At 43.3% G+C, this 24754-nt stretch overlaps 2 protein-coding genes across 2 annotated transcripts; one reads left to right on the forward strand and one right to left on the reverse strand.

Moving 5' to 3' along the window:
* Window positions 1-4091: 4091 nt before the first annotated feature.
* LOC115790110 (olfactory receptor 142-like) lies at window positions 4092-5051 on the forward strand. Its single transcript, XM_030743779.1, has one exon. The coding sequence runs from the start codon at window positions 4092-4094 to the stop codon at window positions 5049-5051; it is 960 nt and encodes a 319-aa protein (XP_030599639.1).
* Window positions 5052-6818: 1767 nt separating this feature from the next.
* LOC115790968 (olfactory receptor 142-like) lies at window positions 6819-14697 on the reverse strand. The gene is made up of 2 exons (XM_030745019.1): window positions 13793-14697; window positions 6819-7194 (listed from the first exon to the last, which is right to left on the reverse strand). Exons 1-2 carry the CDS (start codon window positions 14695-14697, stop codon window positions 7026-7028), a joined length of 1074 nt encoding a protein of 357 aa, XP_030600879.1. The 3' UTR covers window positions 6819-7025.
* Window positions 14698-24754: the final 10057 nt, after the last annotated feature.

The following is a 24754-nucleotide window of genomic DNA, read 5'->3' on the forward strand; positions in this document are numbered from 1 at the left end:
ACCGCTACCAGATAGCCAAATATGTAAGCGTCTTCCACGTCTTCCACCTCTAGGGCCGAGAAGCACACAGGTCTCCACGAGCTCCAAGAGTCGATGACGTATCCAACCGGGTCTGTTCCACTCGGACACGCAGGCTCCCCTTTCCCAGATCTCATAGTGGAAAAAATTCGATCCATGGTCTTGAAGGCCCAGTTTGCCAAATCCATATTGCTCTCAATCTTATTCTTATTCGAACAGTGTGCAAGAGACGCTCTCACAGCAAGCAGCAAGCAGGAAAGATAGGGAGGGCAGGGAGAGAGATAGAATGCGACCGTCCCCGTCAGAGGCTCGAGCAAGATAGCACAAGTTTTTGTGCTATCTTGATAAAATTTGAAATACACGGTAAAAAGACTTCATTCTACAGCTTCATTATATTTTCCAATCCATACCTTCTACACTCAGTGTGTAGTTATATGAAAACAAACAGGAAAAATCCAGGCGAGGCAAAAATTGTCTAATTTTTCTGTGTTCCAAACTTAATAGCTACATACTCATTACAGTTACAGCATTTTTGACTGCAAAAATGAAAAATATAGCTTGTCTTCTTCACAAAGAGACCAAGCTTTTGCATGTACTCCAAAGAGTTCAGGAACAGCAGCTGATTTAATTTGGGTATGCTTTTTCAGGTGTTTTTGGTGATTTTGGAGCGGCCAGTTAACAGGTTCACGCGCTTTGCTTTTAATGAGTTCTTTTTTCTTGAAATGTGTCATGGTGGCGGGAGGACTCAAAAATGCAGAGGGTAAGTGACACTTCAAGGGCTTTATTTACACTACAAATGTTTAACTGAGACTGGTTGGCAACAGGTGGAGGGCAGGACTCCCCTGGGATGCTCCTCCATGAAACAGAATGCCTCTCTTGAGCTGATCCTTGACCACACTCCACTTCTGCTCATTCACGCTGTGGCTCACACTCCAGCTTTCCAGTCTCTAGGAGAAAAGGAGTCAGAGGGTCAGTTGATGTTTAGTGGGAAAAACTTCTACTCACAAGATAGCCTGCTTCTAAACTGACTCAGGATAAGTAACAATCTGGCATCGAGTGTAGGACCTCCTCTACTTAAATAGGCTGGGTGGTGATCAAATCGCCAGCAGCTGCGGAACCGGTCAGGTCACAGGCACCTGTGGATGACAGGTGCCTGTGACCACAAGGATTGGTTTATAGAAAGGCCAGAGTACCAGACACAAGGCAGCAAGGCAGCTGGATCCATGAAAAAATGTTCAGAATATGCAATAATGGGTTGTGGTCTGGTTCCTCCTTTGGTCTGAGTCAGTGAATGCGGTGGAATGAGATGGCACTCACAGTTTCTGTTCAGCCTACGTATGCTCTTCCAGAAACCTGTGGATAGCAGCATAAGTAAGGACTGGCTCAGGGTCACCTGATCCAGCCCTAACTATAAGCTTGATCATAAAGGAAAGTTTTAAGCCTAATCTTAAAAATAGAGAGGGTGTCTGTCTCCCGAATCCAAGCTGGGAGCTGGTTCCACAGAAGAGGTTCCTGAAAGCTGAAGGCTCTGCCTCCCATTCTACTCTTAAGTATCCTAGGAACCACAAGTAAGCCAGCAGTCTGAGAGCGAAATACTGTATTAGGTTGATAAAGACCTCATACAGTAGTACTCTAAGACAGGGCCTGATGTAATTGAAGCCCTTGTATGTGAGGAGTAGTATTTTATTTCAATTCTGCATCTAATAGAGAGCCAATGAAGAGAAGCCAATATGGGAGAAATCTGCTCTCTCTTTCTAGTCCCTGTCAGTACTCTAGCTGCAGCATTTTGAATCAGCTAAAAGCTTTTCAGGGAGCTTTTAGGACAGCCTGATATATATTTCTAATTTTAGAAATGTTGCGCAAATTCAAAAAAGCGGTCCTACATATTTGTTTAATATGAGCATTGAAGGACATATCCAGGTCAAAAATGACTCCAAGATTTCTCACAGGCCAGGGTAATGCCATCCTGATTAAGTATCTGGTTAGACACCACGTTTCTAAGATTTGTGGGGCTGAGTAGAATAACTTAAGTTTTAGCTGGGTATCATCTGCACATAATGAAAATGTATGGGGCTTTTGGGAGATGGCAGGAGGATAGAGGCTGCAGAGAGGCATGTAAGGCTGGAACTCTGCTTCCTCTTCTCAACCCTGGGCAGTCACATTTTGGGGGGTTTAATATAGATCAGATTTCTAGAAATGAGAGCCAGTCCATCCAAAGTGGGATGGATGTCATCTCTTCTAACAAGACCAGGTTTTCCCCCAGAAAAGTTTCCCAATTATCTACAAAGTCCACATCATTTTCTGGACACCACTCAGACAGCCCACAATTCAAGGAAAATGGCTAATGCGAATGTGGCTAAACATGTCAATCCTGGTCCAGTTGGGGAGGGGTCCAGAGAAAACTGCAGAGTCTAACATTGTCTTGGCAAAGTAACACACCAATTTATTATTAACTTGAGTGATCTCCGATTGATGTAACCGGGTGTTATTACTGGTGATGTCAGTTATTATTTTCCCAAATTTATGTTTAACCTTAGCCAGCAGTTTCCCTTTACGCCACCCACTCTGGCCCCTGGAAGACATTTGATTATGGTCGCTGGTGCCTCTAGCTTCACGTTTCTCAAAACAGTCACAAATAACCAGAGTTTGCTCCTCAGTGGGTGTGTCGCAGAGTGGGGAAAACCTATCTGAAATGTGAACGGGTTGGTGGTGTACTGGGGGCTTCTGTTTATTATTATGCTTCCTCTTCACAGGCACCCAGCCAGCCTTATTTCCCAGCTGCTCCAGATCTGCTGGCGTAGACCTAACTGTGGCCAAGGTACCTTGATCTGCACCAACCTTAAACAGAGTAAATAACACAAGAAAATCAACACTAACTCATCATCAATGCACGCACTGAGCCTGTTTTATGGTAAAAAGCTGGTCCTTGTGTGTTGCTATGTGTGTGAATGAGTTGCCCACTTTGGTCTGGAGCCTAGCTTTGGCGGCTGCAAGAGCAGTAAATCTGGCCTCACACAAGTATCTGAATGGGAATGGCAACCCTATCTTCAGCGCCACTGCAGGAAGTTCTGGGCATTCTCCTTTAACTTTAATTTGAAAGGATATGATAGATTGTGATTATGAGTAGAACATTTTACATCTGCATTAATTGTAGTGATCTAGTAAGTTTGTAGTTACTTTGATATTTCCAGGACAAAAAAAAAATAACAGCACAATCGAGCAGACCTACGTTTATCTTTCCTTCTGTCTTCCTATGGGTCTTCACAGACAGGTACCTGCTCTTGGGTAGTGCTGTACTGTGCTGCCAAAGGGATGAGAACCCCTGCTTTAAAAATCCCCAAAACACACTTACTTTGATGTGCAATAATTACCAGAATTGCAGTACAGAAAACAGAACTGACATGGACTGTTCAGGGCTTTCAAATTATGCTGGTGGCAGGTGCATTTTCCACCTACTCCACCACTCTGGGCCGTCTACTTTTTAATTTTCCTAAAAAAAATTTTTTTGTGCCGTCCGCCGTCTCCATTTCCAGCACCATGTGGATGCACGTGGCAATATTTATGTTTTTTCAATCTGAAACATTTGATTGGTTCATGACTGCCATGTGACTATTCATATCGTCTGCTGCCGTCGTGGCTTTGGTCTCGGTCATAAGGTGGCTGCTTCTTTGGCATGCCCCCCTGCTACTCCAAAACAATTTGAAAGCCCTGCTGTTACTGTATCCCTACTTCAGAAGCTACTTCTTTCTCTCTCTCGTTCTCTCTCTCTCGTTCTCTCTCTTTCTGAAAAGCTTTAAAAGAAGCTGAAGCTAAGTTTCAGCTCAGTTGGGACAGGCGTCACAGCACAACAGGTTAATGCTCAAAGTCACACATCACAAATGTTTTGTTACTTATTTCTGATCCTGTTTCCCTGATAATGAATCTCTTCAGTATTTCAACACTCACTCATCTTTCAGTGAGCTCAATATGTAGGTTGCAAGTGGTGTCAGTGCAGACCTCTTTAAAAAAAAAAAAAAAAAAGTAAACCATTTGTTGACATGAACCAAAAATTGTTGTAACTCTAAATAGCAATCATGATAAACATCACACAGGTTTCATATTTCACTTTTGCTGGCTATTTTGACACAGGACGTGTAACTTACTTATGCTTCATTGTTATTATAGCTTTATATATTTTCATTATTGTTGCCAATGTCTTGCTGATTGTGGTTATCTGTATGAACAGAAGCTTACATGAACCTATGTACATGTTTCTGTGCAGCCTGTTTGTAAATGAGCTGTATGGTAGTACAGGGCTGTTTCCATTCCTCCTGATTCAGATCCTCTCTGATGTTCACACTGTTTCTGCTCCTCTGTGCTTCCTGCAGATTTTCTGTGGTCACAGTTATGCAAGTATAGAGTTTAGCAATTTGGCTTTCATGTCTTATGACAGATATCTTGCCATTTGCTGTCCTCTTCAATATCATACACGAATGACTATTAGGAAAATTGCCACATTTATTGCTCTAACATGGTTGTACCCTTTTCTTGCAGTTAGTGTTTTGCTTTCTCTGAGCGCTCCTCTGCAGCTGTGTGGGAACATCATTTATAAAGTGTACTGTCACAACTACTCCATTGTTAAACTGGCCTGTTTTGACACCACAGTCAACAACATCTATGGAATAGTTTTAACTTCCACATTAATTCTTCTTGTAATTTTAATTCTTTTTTCTTATTTGAGGATCCTTAAAGTGTGTTTTTCTGGATCTAAACTGACCCGACAGAAAGCCATCAGTACCTGCACACCTCACCTCGCTTCTCTCATCAACTTTTCATGTGGTGCTGTATTTGAAACTATACAAAACAGATTTGATATGGGACACATCCCAAATATGTTGCGAATTTTTTTATCATTATATTGGCTCACGTGCCAACCACTCTTAAATCCTGTCCTATACGGGCTGAATCTGACCAAAATAAGAGTCTCATGTAAAAACGTCATTGGTAAAATGCATCTTTCTACAGTTTGCCTCAAACAAACTTTTAACATGTAATATCCAGTTAAATTTATGTTGGTGCTTTTTTGTAATATGAAATATTATGATACAGCACGGTGGCGCAGTGGTTAGCACTGCTGCCTCACAGATAGAATACCATCTGGAAGGCCTGGGTTCGATTCCACCTTGGCCCAGGCCTCTCCCTCTCTGTGTGGAGTTTGCATGTTCTCCCCGTGCTTGTGTGGGTTTCCTCCGGATACTCCGGTTTCCTCCCACATTCCAAAGACATGCACTTACTGGCGTTAGGTTAATTGGCTACTCTAAATTGCCCATAGGTGTGAATGAGAGTGTGAGTGTGAAAGGTTGTTCGTCTCTCTGTGTTGGCCCTGTGACAGGCTGGCGACCTGTTCAGGGTGTACCCTGCCTCTCGCCCTATGACAGCTGGGGTAGGCTCCAGCCCCCCCGCGACCCTGAACAGGATAAGCGAATGGATGGATGGATGGAAATATTATGATTCGAGTTTGTTGAAGATGAAATGCATGTTTACGCTGGAATGCAGATGCATCCATTTTTAATCTTCCTGTTTTTCAGATTTTAATTCAGCCTGTATGAGTGTGTGACATGTTTTGCAATTTGTAACGACCTCTGAGGGAAAAAAAATTGATATGTTTGAGCTGCTAGTGTTAATATTGTGTTTCTTTATCTTCAGAAAAACATCTCTGTCTTTATTACTTGTGATATGATCAGATATAAAAATAAGTTCAGACAATTATTTTAAATCTTTGACAGTTATAATTTGGTGTGAGCCATTGGGGGTGAGGGGAGGGCAACAGGACAAAAGATATGCTGTGGAAAAGAGCCAGAAATTAATAATAGTTAATGATTAAATGCAGAGCGCTGTATAAACACATAGAAACTGAATAAAGGTCAGTGAAAAAGAAACTCTCAGTGCATCATGGGACCCACCCAGCACCCTAGACCTATTACAGTATAACTAAGGGAGGTTTCAGGGTCACCTGATTTAGCCGTAACTATAAGCTTTATTAAAAAGGAAAGTTTTAAGCCTAATCTTAAAAATAGAGAGGGTTTCTGTCTCCTGAATCCAAACTGGGAGCTGGTTCCACAGAAGAGGGGCCTGAAAGCTGAAGGCTCTGACTTAAATTCTACTTTTAAATACCTTAGGAACTCTAGGTGCTCTATTGGGGTGATATGGGACTATGAGGTCTTTAAGATAGGGCCTGATTATTGAAGCCCTTGTATGCAAGGAGAAGTATTTTATTTCAATTCGGCATCTAATATGGGAGAAATCTGCTCTCTCTTTCTAGTCTGTCATGATCCTGGGCCGGTGGCCCAGTGCTTTGTGTTCTTTTGGTTATGTTTGGTTATCTCTGATTATGTATGTTTGGTTTCTCTCATGTGGGTCTTCAGTTGGTTATGGGTTTGTGCTTAGTCTGCATTATGTCTTTGTTTACTTCCTGTTTTAGTTTGATAGTTTAGTACTCCCTGTGTGTCCTGTCTAGTTGTCTTCCCTTGTTGATTAGGTAGATTCTGTTCACCTGTGCCCTGTGTTCCCCAGCTGTTTCTTGTTACCCACCATTGCCTTCTGTATGTATTTAAGCCCCTGGGTTTGCTTTGTTCTTTGTCGCGTCATTGATGGTTGTTCTCTGCTGTCCTGCATGTACGTCTGTTTGCTCAAGTCAAGTCTAGTTAGTTTCACGTCTCTCCGTTAAGTGTATGCCAGGGAGAGCTCATGTTAATGTCTGTCAGATTGGGGTAAATAAAGCGAGTGAATGAATTACACCTGTCCCGAGTCTGCTATTTGGGGTCCTCCTTCCTGCCTGCACGGCGGCCCGCCATGACAGAATGACGCGACCACGAATGGACCCCGCAGACTCCGACCCCTACAGTGGCACTCGCCTGGCGCTGGGGGGACCTGCTTTTTGGAACGGTCCCCGGCGACGCCACTCACCTCCTCCTCCTAAGCCACGAGTTATCCGCACTGGCGGAATTTTTTTGTCTCCTGCCGCTCGCTCACCTGTCACTCCGCTCACTGGTCCCTCCCCTCCTCAGCGGGCGCCGCAGCCATGGCGGAAGGGGAATTCCTGGCAGCAGCTGCATGATTCGTCCCCGGAGCCGTGCGGTATGACGCCGCGGTTTTCCACGCCGCAGCCACGGAGGACGAGAACCCGGAGGAAGCAAAGAGACTTTTCGCCGGAGCCGCCGCCCGGAATGACTCCGGAGGAGTCGTTTTTCCGGTTCCTGGGACACAGGGGTCCCTGGCCTCCCAGCGCTTCCGCTTCGCCGCTGCCTGCCGCTGAGGGAGGAAGGCCAAGCTCCCGGCAGCGTCGGAGAGAATCGCCGCGGAGTCAGTCACCACAGCTTCAGGTTTCCACACAGCCGTCACCGCTTCATACACCATTAATCATGTCCGTGAGTGACTCTTTGTCTATGCCTGTTTCTTTGCACCCCAAAAAGAAAATAATGGAACCAGATTGTTGTAAACCACTGTGTAAACAGCCCAGTGAGGGATTTAAGCAGGACTCCTGTAAACATGTTTTGGAATTGTGCATTCAGTGGTTTCGGCAACCCTGTGACAAGCAGGGGAAAGCCATAGCACACAGACTTCATGGACTAATAATAGAACACCCCTGGCTTACGGACTCATTACCACCATTAACTCATAGTTATGTAGAGCGAATACTGAGTTGGACTGAACTCCCTTTTCCTTCAAAGACCCATAAAACTACTTCTGATACTTTGGCCACAGAAAAGACTGCAGACACCCATTTCCATGCAAGAGATGTTCCGCGGGTGGAGGCAGCCACGGACGGGCTGTCCTCTGCACCCGTACCTGTTTCGCGGGTGGAGGCAGCCACGGACGGGCTGTCCTCTGCACCCGTACCTGTTTCGCGGGGGGAGGCAGCCACGGACGGGCTGTCCTCTGCACCCGTTCCTGTTCCGCGGGTGGGGGCAGCCACGGACGGGCTGACCTCTGCACCCGTTCCTGTTCCGCGGGTGGGGGCAGCCACGGACGGGCTGACCTCTGCACCCGTTCCTGTTCCGCGGGTGGGGGCAGCCCCGGACGGGCTGACCTCTGCACCCGTTCCTGTTCCGCGGGTGGGGGCAGCCACGGACGGGCTGACCTCTGCACCCGTTCCTGTTCCGCGGGTGGGGGCAGCCACGGACGGGCTGACCTCTGCACCCGTTCCTGTTCCGCGGGTGGGGGCAGCCACGGACGGGCTGACCTCTGCACCCGGTCCTGTTCCGCGGGTGGGGGCAGCCACGGACGGGCTGACCTCTGCACCCGTTCCTGTTCCGCGGGTGGGGGCAGCCACGGACGGGCTGACCTCTGCACCCGTTCCTGTTCCGCGGGTGGGGGCAGCCACGGACGGGCTGACCTCTGCACCCGTTCCTGTTCCGCGGGTGGGGGCAGCCACGGACGGGCTGACCTCTGCACCCGTTCCTGTTCCGCGGGTGGGGGCAGCCACGGACGGGCTGACCTCTGCACCCGTTCCTGTTCCGCGGGTGGGGGCAGCCAGGTCCAAGCCTTCGCATCGGTTTTCAGCGTTAACTGCAGCAGCAGGGTCTCAGTCAGCCTCAGCCTCAGCTCACTCCCAGCCATCTCAGTCAGCTCTCCCTCACTCTCGGTCAGTTTCCACGCAGCCAGATTTCCCTAGCTCTCGGTCAGTTTCCACGCAGCCTGATTTCCCTAGCTCTCGGTCAGTTTCCACGCAGCCTGATTTCCCTAGCTCTCGGTCAGTTTCCACGCAGCCTGATTTCCCTAGCTCTCGGTCAGTTTCCACGCAGCCTGATTTCCCTAGCTCTCGGTCAGTTTCCACGCAGCCTGATTTCCCTAGCTCTCGGTCAGTTTCCACGCAGCCTGATTTCCCTAGCTCTCGGTCAGTTTCCACGCAGCCTGATTTCCCTAGCTCTCAGCCAGCCGCTCTCCCTCAGCCTCAGTCTGCTGTAGCTCCAGCCACCTCCCAGTCTCAGTCAGCTCTCCTGTCACCCTCATCCTCACCATCTGACTCACCCGATCTATCTGCAAAGCAGCCCCAGTCGTCGGAGGAGACGGCTGCGCGCCCTGCAATGCAGCCAGGGAGTTCCGCTCAGTCCGAGCCAGGGGGTCCCGCTCAGTCCGAGCGCTCCGCGCCAGAGGGTCCCGCTCAGTCCGAGCGCTCCGCGCCAGAGGGTCCCGCTCAGTCCGAGCCGATGGGGGTCTCCGCTCAGTCCGAGCCAGGGGGTCCCGCTCAGTCCGAGCGCTCCGCGCCAGAGGGTCCCGCTCAGTCCGAGCCGATGGGGGTCTCCGCTCAGTCCGAGCGCTCCGCGCCAGAGGGTCCCGCTCAGTCCGAGCCGATGGGGGTCTCCGCTCAGTCCGAGCGCTCCGCGCCAGAGGGTCCCGCTCAGTCCGAGCGCTCCGCGCACGAGGGTCCCGCTCAGTCCGAGCCGATGGGGGTCTCCGCTCAGTCCGAGCGCTCTGAGCCAGGGGGTCCCGCTCAGTCCGAGCCGGTGGGGGTCTCTGCTCAGTCCGAGCGCTCCACGTCACCCGAGGGTTCCCCACCAGAGCCCGGGGTCGCCCTTCTCCGCCGCCGCATGCCCCGCGGTCGGCCTCCAGTGTCTGCTCCCCGTCGCCGCCGCCGCATGCCCCGCGGTCGGCCTCCAGTGACCCCTCCTCGTCGCCGCCGCCGCTGGGAGCGCGGTCGGCCTCCAGTGACCCCTCCTCGTCGGCGCCGCATGCCGCGCGGTCGGCCTCCAGTCTCGTCTCTTCGTCGTCGTCGTCGCCGCCGCCGCTGGGAGCGCGGTCGGCCTCCAGTCTCGTCTCTTCGCCGCCGCCGCGGGGAGCGCGGTCGGCCTCCAGTCTCGTCTCTTCGCCGCCGCCGCTGGGAGCGCGGTCGGCCTCCAGTCTCGTCTCTTCGCCGCCGCCGCTGGGAGCGCGGTCGGCCTCCAGTCTCGTCTCTTCGCCGCCGCCGCTGGGAGCGCGGTCGGCCTCCAGTGACTCCTCTTCGTTGCTGCCGCCGCCGCTGGGAGCGCGGTCGGCCTCCAGTGACTCCTCTTCGTTGCTGCCGCCGCCGCTGGGAGCGCGGTCGGCCTCAAGCCACGCCACGTCCACGCCGCCGCCGCTGGAGGCGCGGGCGGCCCCCAAGACTGAGTTGCCACTTTTGTGGTTTCCTTGGCAGGCCCCCTGAATGGTGTCTTTGGGGTGTTTGGTCACTCATGTTTTGTTTTTGGACTCTTTTTCCAGCCTTGTGCTGCCGCTTTTGTTTCTGTACTAGTTCGTTTTTTGGACTTTGCTGCCCTTTTGGCCTTATTGTCTCGAGCCCTCCGTCCTGGTCCCCCGCCTCCCACCCTGGTTGGGGTTTTGTTTTTCGTTGCGGCCGTCGGGAGCCGGCCCTTGAGGGGGGGGTACTGTCATGATCCTGGGCCGGTGGCCCAGTGCTTTGTGTTCTTTTGGTTATGTTTGGTTATCTCTGATTATGTATGTTTGGTTTCTCTCATGTGGGTCTTCAGTTGGTTATGGGTTTGTGCTTAGTCTGCATTATGTCTTTGTTTACTTCCTGTTTTAGTTTGATAGTTTAGTACTCCCTGTGTGTCCTGTCTAGTTGTCTTCCCTTGTTGATTAGGTAGATTCTGTTCACCTGTGCCCTGTGTTCCCCAGCTGTTTCTTGTTACCCACCATTGCCTTCTGTATGTATTTAAGCCCCTGGGTTTGCTTTGTTCTTTGTCGCGTCATTGATGGTTGTTCTCTGCTGTCCTGCATGTACGTCTGTTTGCTCAAGTCAAGTCTAGTTAGTTTCACGTCTCTCCGTTAAGTGTATGCCAGGGAGAGCTCATGTTAATGTCTGTCAGATTGGGGTAAATAAAGCGAGTGAATGAATTACACCTGTCCCGAGTCTGCTATTTGGGGTCCTCCTTCCTGCCTGCACGGCGGCCCGCCATGACATAGTCCCTGTCAGTACTCTAGCTGCAGCATTTTGGATCAGCTGAAGGCTTTTCAGGGAGCTTTTAGGACAGCCTGATAATAATGAATTACAATAGTCCAGCCTAGAAGTAATAAATGCATGAATGAGTTTTTTAGCATCACTCTGAGGAAGGATGTTTTTAATTTTAGGAGTAAAATTCAAAAAAGCAGTCCTACATATTTGTTTAATATGTGCATTGAAGGACATATCCTGGTCAAAAATGACTCCAAGATTTCTCACAGTGTTACTGGAGGCCAAAGTAATGCCATCCAGAGTAAGTATCTGGTTTGACACCATGTTTCTAAGATTTGTGGGGCCGAGTACAAGAACTTCAGTTTTATCTGAATTTAGAAGCAGGAAATTAGAGGTCATCCAGGCCTTAATATCTTTAAGACATTCCTGCAGTTTAACTAATTGATGTGTGTCATCTGGCTTCATTGATAGGTAAAGCTGAGTATCATCTGCATAACAATGAAAATTGATGCAATGCTTTCTAATAATACTGCCTAAGGGAAGCATGTATAATGTAAATAGAATTGGTCCTAGCACAAGAACTCCCTAATTAACCTTAGTGTGTGAAGAAGACTCCCCATTTACATGAACAAATTGGAGTCTATTAGATAAATATGATTCAAACCACTGAATTACCTTTAATATCTATGGCATGCTCTAATCTCTGTAGTAATGAATAATGTTCAACAGTATCAAAAGCTGTTGGTCCAACAGGACAAGTACAGAGATGAGTCCACTGTCAGAGGCTGTAAGAAGATCATTTGTAACCTTCACTAATGCTGTTTCTGTACTGTGATGATTTCTGAAACCTGACTGAAACTCTTCAAATACCAGAAATCACTTTTTGGCACAAGACCGGCTATTCAAATGATAAATTGCGCCATTGCCACTGTGGCATGTATATTGTGCATATATGCAGTGCAGTACACATTCACATTTAAATTCAAATCAGTTTATTGCAGCCTTTAAATTCTAATATATTGGTATATGTGTTTATTACAGGGTGTACCCTGCCTCTCGCCCTCTGACACCTAGGATAGGCTCCAGCCCTCCTGTGACCCTGAAAAGGATAAGCAGAAGAGAATGGATGGATGGATTTTTATTATTGCAACAATACAATGTTTTAATAGACAGGAAAGAGTATACTTGATGCCAAGATTTACAGAATTTTTCAACACCAGGATCTATTTTCAATACTTCCTATTACCTTAAAATTACATTATCAAAGAACCAGGTGAAATTACATGTCATGAAAAAAGATCGTTTCCTTTGTACACTTTTTTTTTCTTTGTACGATTTGGAAAATGGTGATAATTGTGAATGACCCCTTACTGATTTGGCCTATTTTTAATCAAATTGGACTGTACACAGCCCATGAACTAAGTGACTTTAACTCCCTTGTTTACATCAGGATTTAGAAATAATGTCAAGGTTTCCATTAAAGTGCTGTATCTGACACAATCATGATTAGCTTTTCATCTCATTTTGGAGTCACAGTATCAGGACATTTTGAAATCCTAGCAGTTAAGAGACGAGTTTATAACTTGTTTATTGTTAAGGATGCCAGTTTGAATCCTCAGACTGTCACTGCTGGTAAATGGTAAATGGACTAGTTCTTATATAGTGTTTTTCTACTCTGATTGAGCACTTAAAGCGCTGGGAGACACTGCTCGGTTCACCTTGAATTTCTCATGGTTCAGTGTTCACTTCTATCATTGTAACTGCAGCCTATATCCCCTGGGTGCTAATGCTAAGCTTGCTAACAAATTATATACAGCCACTGGCAAACAGCAAACTGCTCACCCCGAGGCTGCATTTATTGTTGCTGATGATTTTAATAAAACAAACTTAAAGACAGCACTCCCAAAGTTTGTAAGTAAGTTTGTGTGTAATGAGTTTGCATGGCACGTTTCCTGCAATACAAAAGGAGACAAAACTTTGGATCATGTTTACACAATCAGGGGAAAGAACAACCTAATAAACAAGCAGCTAATAGTCACACTGATGACCTAGTAGATGTTGAGAGGTGAACAGACAGGATGAGACTAGCTAGCAGTGATGTAGAGACTGAAGACTAATAAGTACCAAGTTAAACTCAACTATTAGTTAAGTGTTTTAAACAACTACCAGTGGGAGTTAAGAATAGCATTGATTGACTTATGATGAGAAAATATATAAGCAAAATATATGAAAAGGTTACCTAGGCAACTGAAGCCTGGAGTTCATTGTTAGGTTTTCCTGTGGAGGTTGATGATATTCTTGAATTTCCTCCTTCTGAATTCACAGAGTCTGACTGAGGAAGTCCAAATTCTTCTGAGGCGTTTTTGCAACATTTTAAATCCTATTGAGCATCAGTAACTCGATTTCCTCAGAAATCTGATTTTTCATGCTGTGATACCCACTCACATCTCACTGTCATCCCACTGAGAATTTTCCTCTTTTAGGACTTAAAGATTGAACTATATACATAGAACAAATTACTAAAAGAATAACAACTCAAATATACACAAAAGCTATGTGTGTCATAGATGATGGTAACAGTTTATTCAGTTATCTTTTCAGATACATGTGTGGAAAAATCTTCTATTAAAATACCAACATCCTCACAGTATGAGATACTAAAGTATAGATATCAATTACGTAATATACATTATGCACAATTCAACCAATTCAAGAGCTTATTCATAAGCATTATGGATACCTGTATTTACAGATTAAAACAGGCTGAGAAGTTGGATTAATGTTCTGAAATGTTTCAGTAAATGTTCATGAAATAAGGACAGTGATGGGGAAACTTCATTTCAAAGCTCTGCATTTAATATGAGTCGTTTACAAATGTTCCGGATTTTGGTCATTTTCAGGCCGTACATCACAGGATTGAAGAGCGGCTGGCATGTAAGAAAATATAATGATAAAAAGATGCGCAGCATGTTGGGCACATTATTCATATTAAATCTGCTCTGTAAGATTTCAAAGCTCGCGCCAAAGGAAAAGTTCAAAATGGAAGCCAGGTGAGGTGTGCAGGTACTGACAGCTTTCTGTCTGGTCTGATCAGAACCAGAAAAACAAACCAGCAGAATCTTCATGTAGGTGTAAAGAATAAAAAGTAAGGCACCAAAGATCATGCTGAAAGTAGCAAGGAGGCCATACATGTTAATCACAATGGTGTCTGAGCATGCCAGCTTGACAACAGAGTGTGTGTCACAGTAAACTTTGTTAATGATGTTTCCACACAGCTGCAAACGTGAGGTCAAAAATAACAATGGAGCCATTGCAAAACAGGGATACAACCATGTTATAGCTGTAAGTACGGCAATTTTTTTAGATGTCATACGTGTGTTGTATTGCAAAGGATAACAGATAGCAAGGTACCTGTCATAAGACATGATAGCTAAGTTCAAATATTCTACAGCCCCATAAATGTGAACACAGAAAACCTGCAGCAAGCACAGAGGAGCAGAAACAGTGTGAACGTCAGAGAGGATCTGAATCAGGAGGGATGGAAACAGCCCTGTACTACCATACAGCTCATTTACAAACAGGCTGCACAGAAACATGTACATAGGTTCATGTAAGCTTCTGTTCATACAGATAACCACAATCAGCAAGACATTGGAAACAATAATGAAAATATACAAAGTCAGAATAATAACGAAACATAAGTAAGTTACACGTCCTGTGTCAAAATAGCCAGCAAGAGTGAAATATGAAACCTGTGTGATGTTTATCATCATTGTTCTTTAGATTTACAACAATAAACTGGTTCACATCAATAAATTATTTGTTATCTCTTGTTATAGGAATGTAAAAAATGTATTTGTTTAAACTTGGACTGGATTGGCACGTCTTGCAACCTATACATCAGACACACTGGGAGATGAATAAGTGTGCTGATACTGAAGAGATTCATAATCAGGCAGACAGCTTAACTCAATAACAAGCTTAGTTCAGAAATAATCATGTTTGTGAATTTCATCACCAACCTGTTGTGCTGTGGAGTTTGTCTCAACTGAGCTGAAACTGAGCTTCAGCGTCTTTGAAGGTTTCCCAGAGAGAGAGAGAGGTGTGTGTGTGTGTGTGTGTGTGGGGGGGGGGGGGGGGGGGGGGGGGGGGGGGGTACATGCCAGTCTTACTGTATATTTTAAAATTTAATGCAGAAGGCTCTCCATAATCATTGGGAAAAAGACATGTTTTATAGGTTTTCCTCTGTACACCACCACAGGGGATTGTAACTTAAAAAAAACAATATGTGATTGAAGTTCAGACTTTTTGTTTAAGACTGTTTAACAACTAAAGTTTTTTAAACACAGTCCCCCCATTTTCAGAGGTTCAAAATTAATGAGACAAACTAATAAATTTAAATATAAAGACTCTTTTCAATACTTGGATGAAAAAACAATGTCTTCCTGAAGTCTAGAAAACAATGAACATAACCAAATGTTGTTTCCTCTTTTGAGTTGCACTGATAGACTTTATTACAGAGCTGTTTCTTTCTCCCCACTTTTCTCTTCCCAACATTGTAGTACAAGTTAATCTTGGTTTCATCTGCCCAAAGCTTTTTCTTTCTTTTTTTTTTTTTAAAGAACTGTGCTGGCTCTTTTAGAGGTTTTCTGGCAAAGTCTAATGACCCTCCTGGTCTTAAGTGTAAGTGGTTTGTACCTTGTTGTATATCCTCTGTATTTCCATTCATGAAAGCACCTGCAGCATGTAGACTGACAGTGACACTCCTGTGTCCTCAAGACTGTTCTTAACTTGGTTAGATGTTAAGAAGCTGTTTTTCTTATCTGTGGATACAATTCTGTCATCATGAACTCTCCTGGGCTTCTGTGCTCTTTCAGGCCTTTTGTGTGTTGCTAATCTTGTCAGTGCATTTATTCACCAGATTGTTTATCTGGCCATTTTTAAAGTTTTGTTGTCTCTCAAAAAGGTTCCCCCACTTGCACTAACATCTAAGCCCTTTTTATTGGGCTTAAATGTCCATGTTTAACCCCTTTGGCCATAAGACAAAGAGGCTGATGTATCTACTGATAGATCGCATGATTTGTTTGTGAAGGAAGACACCTGAAACACTTTATTTAAAAAAAGATAACATTTAATCTATTAGAAAATCAGAAGAAATCACATGTGGACAAATCTGGTTGAGGGAGAGACAGCAGCTGCCTGTGGCTCCCTCCCCAGGAAGAGCACTGCTCTAAGCTTAACATAACAGTTTTATACTGCCACTATCTACATGTAAACAGAGTCTGGGTGCTGTGAGTTGGCCTTCATCATTGGGTCTTGTCCAAGCTGGTTTTTCATGACCCAGACTCCTCTCATCAGCGATAAAGGCAAAAGCACATCTTCTGTCCTGATGTTTCAATTACAGAGCAATCTTGTCTAGATTAATAACAGAACATGGTGACATTGGTGATGTTTTAATTGAACATACTGTGGCCTAACCTCCAAGATAAGATGCACTGAGACTGAAAAGTTAGTCAGGTATCTGTTGCTCTCTGTCTAATGTATTATTTAATTGTTTATTATTTGGTTGATCCACTGTTTATTAATTAATTTCCTGGAATTTACCTTTAAACATTTGTCCATTTGTCATTTTATTCTTTGGGTAAAAAATAAAACCCCAGCACTGCACTCAGAGGGGTTTTTCAATGCACAATGAGTTTGTATTTTAACCACCTGTTTTGGGTAGAAGCGTGAACATTTTTAACCGTCTGTCACTGTACTTCAACTGCCTGGAAGCCTGCCAGGCAATATAAAACCACACATAGAGTTTATCTCTCTGATTGATCAAGTTCTACCATTAATTGATGCTTCAGTCTTAAATATGATCATAAACAGCATTAGTGAAGGTTACAAATGATCTTCTTACAGCCTCTGACAGTGGACTCATCTCTGTTCTTGACCTGCAAGACTTCAGTGCAGCTTTGATACTGTTGACCATAATATTTTATTACAGAGATTAGAGCTTGCTATAGGTATTAAAGGTACTTCACTGCAGTGGTTTGAATCATATCGATCTAATAGACTCCAGTTTGTTCATGTAAACGGGGAGTCTTAAAGACATCAAGGCCTGGATGACCTCTAATTTCCTTCTTCTAAATTCAGATAAAACTGAAATTCATGTACTCGGCCCCACAAATCTTAGAAACATGGTGTCAAACCAGATTCTTACTCTGGATGGCATTACTTTGGCCTCCAGTAACACTGTGAGAAATCTTGGAGTCATTTTTGACCAGGATATGTCCTTCAATGCACATATTAAACAAATATGTAGGACCGCTTTTTTGCATTAGTGCAATATTTCTAAAATTAGAAACATCCTTTCTCAGAGTGATGCTGAAAAGCTAATTCATGCATTTATTACTTCTAGGCTGGACTATTGTAATTCATTATTATCAGGCTGTCCTTAAAGCTCCCTGAAAAGCCTTCAGCTGATCCAAAATGCTGCAGCTAGAGTACTGACAGGGACTAGAAAGAGAGAGCAGATTTCTCCCATATTGGCTTCTCTTCATTGGCTCCCTGTTAAATCTAGAATAGAATTTAATATCCTTCTTCTCACATACAAGGTCTTGAATAATCAGGCACCATCTTATCTCAAAGACCTCATAGTACCATATCACCAATATAAGATAAGGCTAAAAAGCTTATAAATCAAGCTTATAGTTAGGGCTGGATCAGGTGACCCTGAACCCTCTCTTAGTTATGCTACTATAGGCCTAGGATGCTGGGGGGTTTCCATGATGCACTGAGTATTTCTTTTTCATCGACCAATTTTCACTCTGTTTATAGACCACTTTGGATTTAATCATTGATTATTATTACTGTATTTTCCGGACTATAAGTGGCACTTTTTTTCATAGTTTGGCTGGGGTGCGACCTATACCACTGGCAAAGATGGAGGGTTAGTATCGATATTTAAATCCGAAGTTCACTGCTGGCAACTGTCACCCGTCACCGGTCTTCTACCCCAGCTTTGAGGTGCAGCTTTTGGAAATGAACTCTTCTCCCTCAGTCCTCTGCGCATTGTTGAATCATCTACCTAAATGCATTAAGGAATTTATCCAGGACTTTGGTGACTTACTGGGGAGTCTCATGTCAAAATATGATCGTGTTTTAATTATCGGTGATTTTAACATCCATGTATGTTGTGAGTCTGGACCACTGGTAAATGATTTCCTCACCCTAACTAACTCTTTTAAATACATTTCACTGTGCAAATACATTTCACTGTGCATTGTACTGTGTATAACTGTGCATGTGACAAATAAACACTATCTTATCTTATCTTATCTTTTCATTTCACACAGTGGGTGAATGATCCAACTCATGAAAAAGGACATACGCTAGACCTGGTGCTTTCATATGGCCTGGACGTCTGTATCGTTGATATTAAGGACTGTGGGATATCAGACCATTTTATAGTAATTTTTAATATTGTGGTTTGTAACCATGGGTTGAACAGTGAGAGACCTGTGCAGTGTTTGTGCACGATAAATTCTGCGACCGCTGCTCAGTTTTCCTCCGCTTTTATTAAATCTGTCCTTTGTGATGCCAACCTCGATGCTGATCTACACATTGATGAGTTAATTAGTCTTTTTAACTCAACATGTTCTGGTATCCTGGATTCTGTAGCTACATTCAGGATCAAAAAAACAAATCATCACATCAGCCCTGGCTGAGTGACACCACTTGCGCTCTGAGATGTGAATGTTGGCGCGCCAAAATAAAGTGGAAGGACAAACTCAAGGTGTCTTTAGGGATCCTGTGTGACTGTTTATCAGAATATCAGAGGACTGTTAAAGCTGCAAAATCTGCTTTTCTGTCTAACCTGATTTCCAGGAAGAGTCACAAACCTCGAGTTCTTTTAAATATTTTAACTCTGTTATTAACCCCTGTGATGCTGTTCCTATGGAGGCTTCATCTGCACTTTGTGATCAGTTCTGGAATCACTTTTTGATAAAATCTCCTCTTTACGTTCTTCATATTCACAGGCTGTTTTAGACCAAGATTCACCATCTAAATGCTGAGCTGTTTTTCAGCAGTGTGAGCCCGTGACTTTTTTAGTTTTTTTTTTTTTTTTTAAACTTTATTTTTAGACAGTTTTATAGTCTTACAAAGGTGAACACAACATAAGAATTGAATAACATATAGAACATTGAACAAATGGGTCACCGAGGGAGAGAGACAGTGGTGTATCACAAAAAAAGAAGAAAGAAAAAAAAAAAAAAAAAAGGGCAAATAATGTTCCAAATAGCACCGGGTTACAGTAAAACTTATTGAGGTCCCAAGGGGAATGAATGGGGTTGTAGGTTGGACGCACCTGCTAAGAACGTGGAGACCCCTGTGTGAAAATTTCAGTAATGTCTTATTATCTGATATCAAGTCACCTTTATCACAAAGTATAGCAGAGGGAAAATAGAGCGAGAGAGAGAGAGGTAAGAGAAAAAAACAAAAAAAAAACAAACAAAAAACAAATAATTACTTCACAGTATTTTTACATTTGCATATATTAACCATTTTGACCAGTATTTTTCAGCCTTGTTGCTTTGAAGTCTCAGGGAGTAGGTGAGCATCTCCATATCACATATTTCTTTTACAGTGGCAGACCATTCTTTCAGTGTTGGTGGGCTCCCACTAAGCCATTTCCTTGTTATTGCTTTTTTCCCTGCTATCAGTAGTATTTTCAGAAGGTATTTATCTGGAGAGTTGAGTTCAGTTGATAAATTACATAAATATATAGTTTGAAAGTTAAAGTCAATTCCAAATCCAAGAATTATTCTTATCTCTTTGGCTATCTTTGACCAGTAGGAATGAATCAGTGGGCATCCCCAGAAAACATGAAAATGGTCTGCCATCACATTGTTACATTGTCTCCAACAATGCCCAGAATCAGTTCTGCCAGTCTGAGAGTATGTTATTTTGGGGGTTATAAAAAACCTAATGATATTTTTCCATGAATATTCCCTCCATAGCCCTGAGCTGGTGGTGGTGGAATTAATTTGGCATATGTTTAGCCACTCATTGTCTGTCAGTGTTATTTTGGCCTCCTTCTCCCACTTATTTTTAATGTGTAGTGTTGATGTTTTATTGTATGCTTCTAGGCATGCATATATTCTGGATAGTCTCTTCTTATTGGATTTACCCTTATAAGCGTCAATAAAAATATTAGCTAAATCTTTATCGTTTCTTTCTATTTTTAACATTTTTATTAAAGTGATGCCTGAGCTGTAAGTATCTGAAAAAGTCACACTTGTCAAGGTCAAATTTTTCTTGTAAATGTTGGAAGCTTTCCAAGTCGGTTCCAGAAGAGATCACACAGTATGACGTAATACCTTTTCTGGTCAATTCCTTGAATCTGGAATCAAGCTGTGCGGGTCTAAAGTCCTTATCATATTCAATCCATCTAAATAGCCATGTTCTCCTCTCTGTGAGGGGGTTGCGGAATTCTCTAAACCAGGTGTTGAGAGGGGCTTTTGTAAAAACACACAACTTTTCTGAATATGTATTCTTGAGGTGCTTATCTCCCAGCAGGGCTTGAAGGGGGATGTCTGTTTGATTTACTTCTAGTTCTTTCCATTTTGCATCATACCCCTCTTCACACCAATAAGCAGCATACTGCAGTTGCGCTGCTTTGTAGTAATTTTCCAGACATGGGAGTGACATTCCTCCTTTATCTTTTGGTAACTGTAAAGTTTTGTAGCGTACCCTCGGTTTCTTGTTCTGCCATATAAACCTAGAGATGGATCGGTTCCACTTATTAAACTGCTTGGTAGGGATTTCCACTGATAAGGATTGAAAAAGAAATAATAGTTGGGGTAATACAATCATCTTTATTATTTCTATGCGGTTATATAAGTCAAGTGTCAAAGGGGCCCACCTGTCCAGATCATTTTTAATTTTATTAGTCATGGTACCATAATTTGTTTTATATATTTTGTTTAGATTTTTGGTAATGTTAATGCCTAGGTATTTCAGGATCTTTGTTTTCCATTTAAATTTGAGCATTTTACTTATATCTTCTTGGGGTGAGTAGTTAAAGGAGAGGGTCTGGGTTTTTTCTATATTCAGCTTATAGCCCGAGTGGAGTCCAAATTGGTGGAGGCAGGACATGAGGTTGGGTAAACTAAAATCTGGGTCAGATAAGGTCACCAGAATATCATCGGCATATAGACATGTTTTGTATTCTTTTCCCTTAAATAGGATTCCCTTGATTTCTGGGTCTTCCCTAATTTTTTGAGCAAGTGGTTCTATAAAAAGTGCGAAGAGAATGGGGCTCAGTGGGCACCCCTGCCGGCAGCCTCGTTCCAGAGGGATTGTATTTGTAAGGCTGCCATTTATTTTAATCCGAGCCACCGGCAGATTGTATATTGACTTCAGACAACTTATGATTGTATTACTGAAGCCAAAACGTAGTAAGACCAGATATAAGTATTCCCAGCGTACAGAATCAAAGGCTTTTTCTGCATCGAAACTAATTGCCAGGGATTTCATATTATTCTTATTCACAATGTCAATAAGGTGTAGTGCCCGCCTCACATTGTCCTGTGTACGTCTATTTTTGATGAAGCCTGTCTGGTCTGTATCGATCAGATCAGGGATAATATTTTCCAGTCTGTTAACAATTATTGAAGTGAATATTTTATAATCGGTGTTCAAGACAGAGATGGGCCGATATGAATTACACTCCGTTTTATCTTTTCCGGGTTTTGTTATTATAGAAATTATTGCTTGTTTCCAGGATGGTGGGGTCTCGCCCCCTTTAAGCACGTGGTTAAAAGATTTTAACAGCAAAGGTGTTATAGACTTCCTAAAGGTCTTATACCATTCAGCTGGTAGTCCATCTCCGCCTGGTGTCTTGTTTGCCTTCAGTTTTGAGATGGCTTTATCAATATCCGTTTGTGTTATTTCTGCAGTTATCCCTTTATTTTGATCTAGGCCGATTGAGGGCAGGTCCAAAGAATCTAGATATTGCTTTACCGATGAAAGCTCGGTTAGTTCGGGTTGACTATATAAATTCTTATAATATATTTCAAAAGACTTATTAATTTCATCCGGTGTGAAGCACATCTGATTGGTAACCGGGTTTTTAATTTTATAAATGGATCTGTCTAATTGTTGCTTTTTGAGTCGCCAGGCCAATGTTTTTTTTGCTCTCGGTCCATTTTCGTAGTAGGTTTGTTTAATATATTTGAGTTTAAGTTCCACTTTGTCATCAAGTTTCTTATTTAATTCCTCTTTTATGGTTGCAATTTGCTCTAGTAAGGTAGGGTCTTTGGTCTCAATATGCTTCTGCTCTAATGTGTCTAGTTGTTTAGTCAGGTAATTGAATTGCTCGGATTTTTCCTTTTTCTTCCTTGATGCCCACATTATGCTTTTTCCTCGCAGTACTGCTTTTGCAGCGTCCCATAGGGTACTCGGAGACACTTCTGTGTTATCATTAAATTCTACATATTCTGCGAGTTCTTTGTTAATGAATTCCTTAAATTTATTGTCATTTAACAGAGCTGTGTTAAGTCTCCATATTGTTGTCTTAGGTTGAACTTCTAAATGTAGTTTCAGGTATACTCCAGAATGGTCGGATACATCCCTAGTGCCAATATTACAATCTAGGATTCTGTGTCTGTCTGGTCGGAATAAGAAGAAATAGTCGATTCGTGAGTAGACGGCGTGGGGGTGAGAAAAAAAGGTGAACTCCTTGGTTGATGGGTGGCATTCCCTCCATACATCAATTAGGCCTATCTTTTGGATCATTTTTTTAATATACAATGATTCAGAGTTAATTTTTTTAATTGGGTTTGAGGAGTCCAGGGAGGGATGCAGTTGTATGTTCCAATCCCCTCCGCATATCAAAACACCTGAGGTTTCTGCCACTATGAGATCAAATATTCTGTCAATTAGTGTTTTGTCGTGACCTGGTGGCCTGTATAAGTTGAGTAGAGTTACTTCCTTTGAGTCTAATGTCCCCCTCACCAAAACAAAACGCCCTTCCTTGTCCGTGATCTGTTTAGATAACCTAAAGTCTATCCTATTTGCAATTAGTATTGCAACACCCCTCGTATGTCCATTTGTATGAAAAGAGTAAAATGTCTTTTTAAACCCCATTTTTTAAAATTTCTCATGGTCTTCTTTTGTTAGGTGGGTTTCTTGCCAGAAGATAATGTGTTGCTGTTCTCTCTTCATCTTAGCTATGAGCTTTCCTCTTTTGATTGGGTTTTGTAACCCATGCACATTAAGAGTTATTATTTTATATTGTTGGTGAAACATAAATCTTTAAATCAAATAGTTCCCTCTATCTTACACATCCAGGGTGACCTTAACATTTGAACATGGATAAAAAATAAAACCAATGAACTTGTAACTTGTGAATGTCCAAATAAAGATAGTGAAAAAGCGACTTCCAAGACAAAATGACTCGTATGAGAGTCTTGGTTGGAGAGAAAAGTCCCCGGAAAATGGGGGGTCTCTCCAGTGCAAACTGGCATTGCTCGGTAATGAGTATAAGCTCAGTGCACAATCAGAGCCTTTAAACAAGCACCCAAAACAACGGTCTAATCTTGTAATCTGTGTGTAACGGTAACTGGCGTCTATCTTGTTAACATTAGCAAAGACAGGGTGAGAGATGGTTAAGGTGAAATCTGACAGTGTCTCTTTATGCAAATATTCCGTTTTTTTTTTTTTGCCGGCGGTGGGGTTTGAAAGCGGAGACCTTTTTCTTTCAGAAATTTTCTGATGGGGGCATAAGCTTTCCACTTCTTTTGGGTCTCTGCCGGGTAGTCATGGTCAAAGTATACACGTTGCTGATTGAGGCGAATCTCTCCTTTCTTCCATGCAGAGCGGAGCACTAAATCCTTAGTTCTGTATGCCAAAAAATAAATCACGACGGAGCGGGGGTTGGCATTCTGCGGTGGTTTGGGGCCCAAAGCACGGTGGCAACGTTGTATAGCCAGATCGTTATCCTGAAGTGACAGCTCAGCCTTGATAAAACTTTCAATAAACTCCAATAAATTCTCACCCTCTGTGTCTTCAGGAATCCCGTATATACGGATGTTATTTCTTCGTGAGCGTGCTTCTAACTCAGTCAGCTTGGCTTGAATTTTATCTTGATTGCTTGTGGTTTGGGACAGCACCTGTTTCGCCACCGCAGTCCATTCCTCCATTTCTGCAACTCGTTTTAACGACTCCTCCGCTTTGTCTCTGGTCTCCTTCATGTCGGTCGCAATTGCGTTTAGCTTTTCGTTAACCTCCTCTTTGAAAATGGTTAGATCTCTCTTCATGTCGCCGGAGAGGTTGTCACGGAAGCAGCTTAGTTCTTCTTTCACGTCTGTGCGAATGGCTACAATCTCTTTGTGGATGGCTTCGATGCTAGCTTGGAGGCCTGCCATAGCCATGTGTTGGTCGTTTACGTCTTCGTCGGCTTTCCCTTTAGAGTCTCTCTCGCCTGTTTCTTGTATCTGGTTTGATTTACAGTTACCTTTTAGTGTCTTTCCCCTTCTCATCATAAATTTATGAATTCAAAAATGTCAATACAGCTTTGGCGTAGGGGAGCTAATCAGCCGTGTTGGGAGCGCTCGTTCAGTGCGTCTGTTCACCTCGGTGCCATCTTGGGAAGCCGACTTTTTTAGTTTTAAAGTCAAGTCAAGTCAAGTCAAGTTTATTTATAAAGCACATTTAAAACAACGACGTTGACCAAAGTGCTGTACAAGATCTGTAACCCCAAGGACTATACTAAATAAAAATAAAAATATATAAATAAATAAATAAAATAATAAAATAAAAATAAATAAATAAAAA

The sequence above is a fragment of the Archocentrus centrarchus genome, chromosome 13 (assembly GCF_007364275.1).
Source record: "Archocentrus centrarchus isolate MPI-CPG fArcCen1 chromosome 13, fArcCen1, whole genome shotgun sequence".
In the NCBI taxonomy this organism is placed as follows: Eukaryota; Metazoa; Chordata; class Actinopteri; order Cichliformes; family Cichlidae; genus Archocentrus; species Archocentrus centrarchus.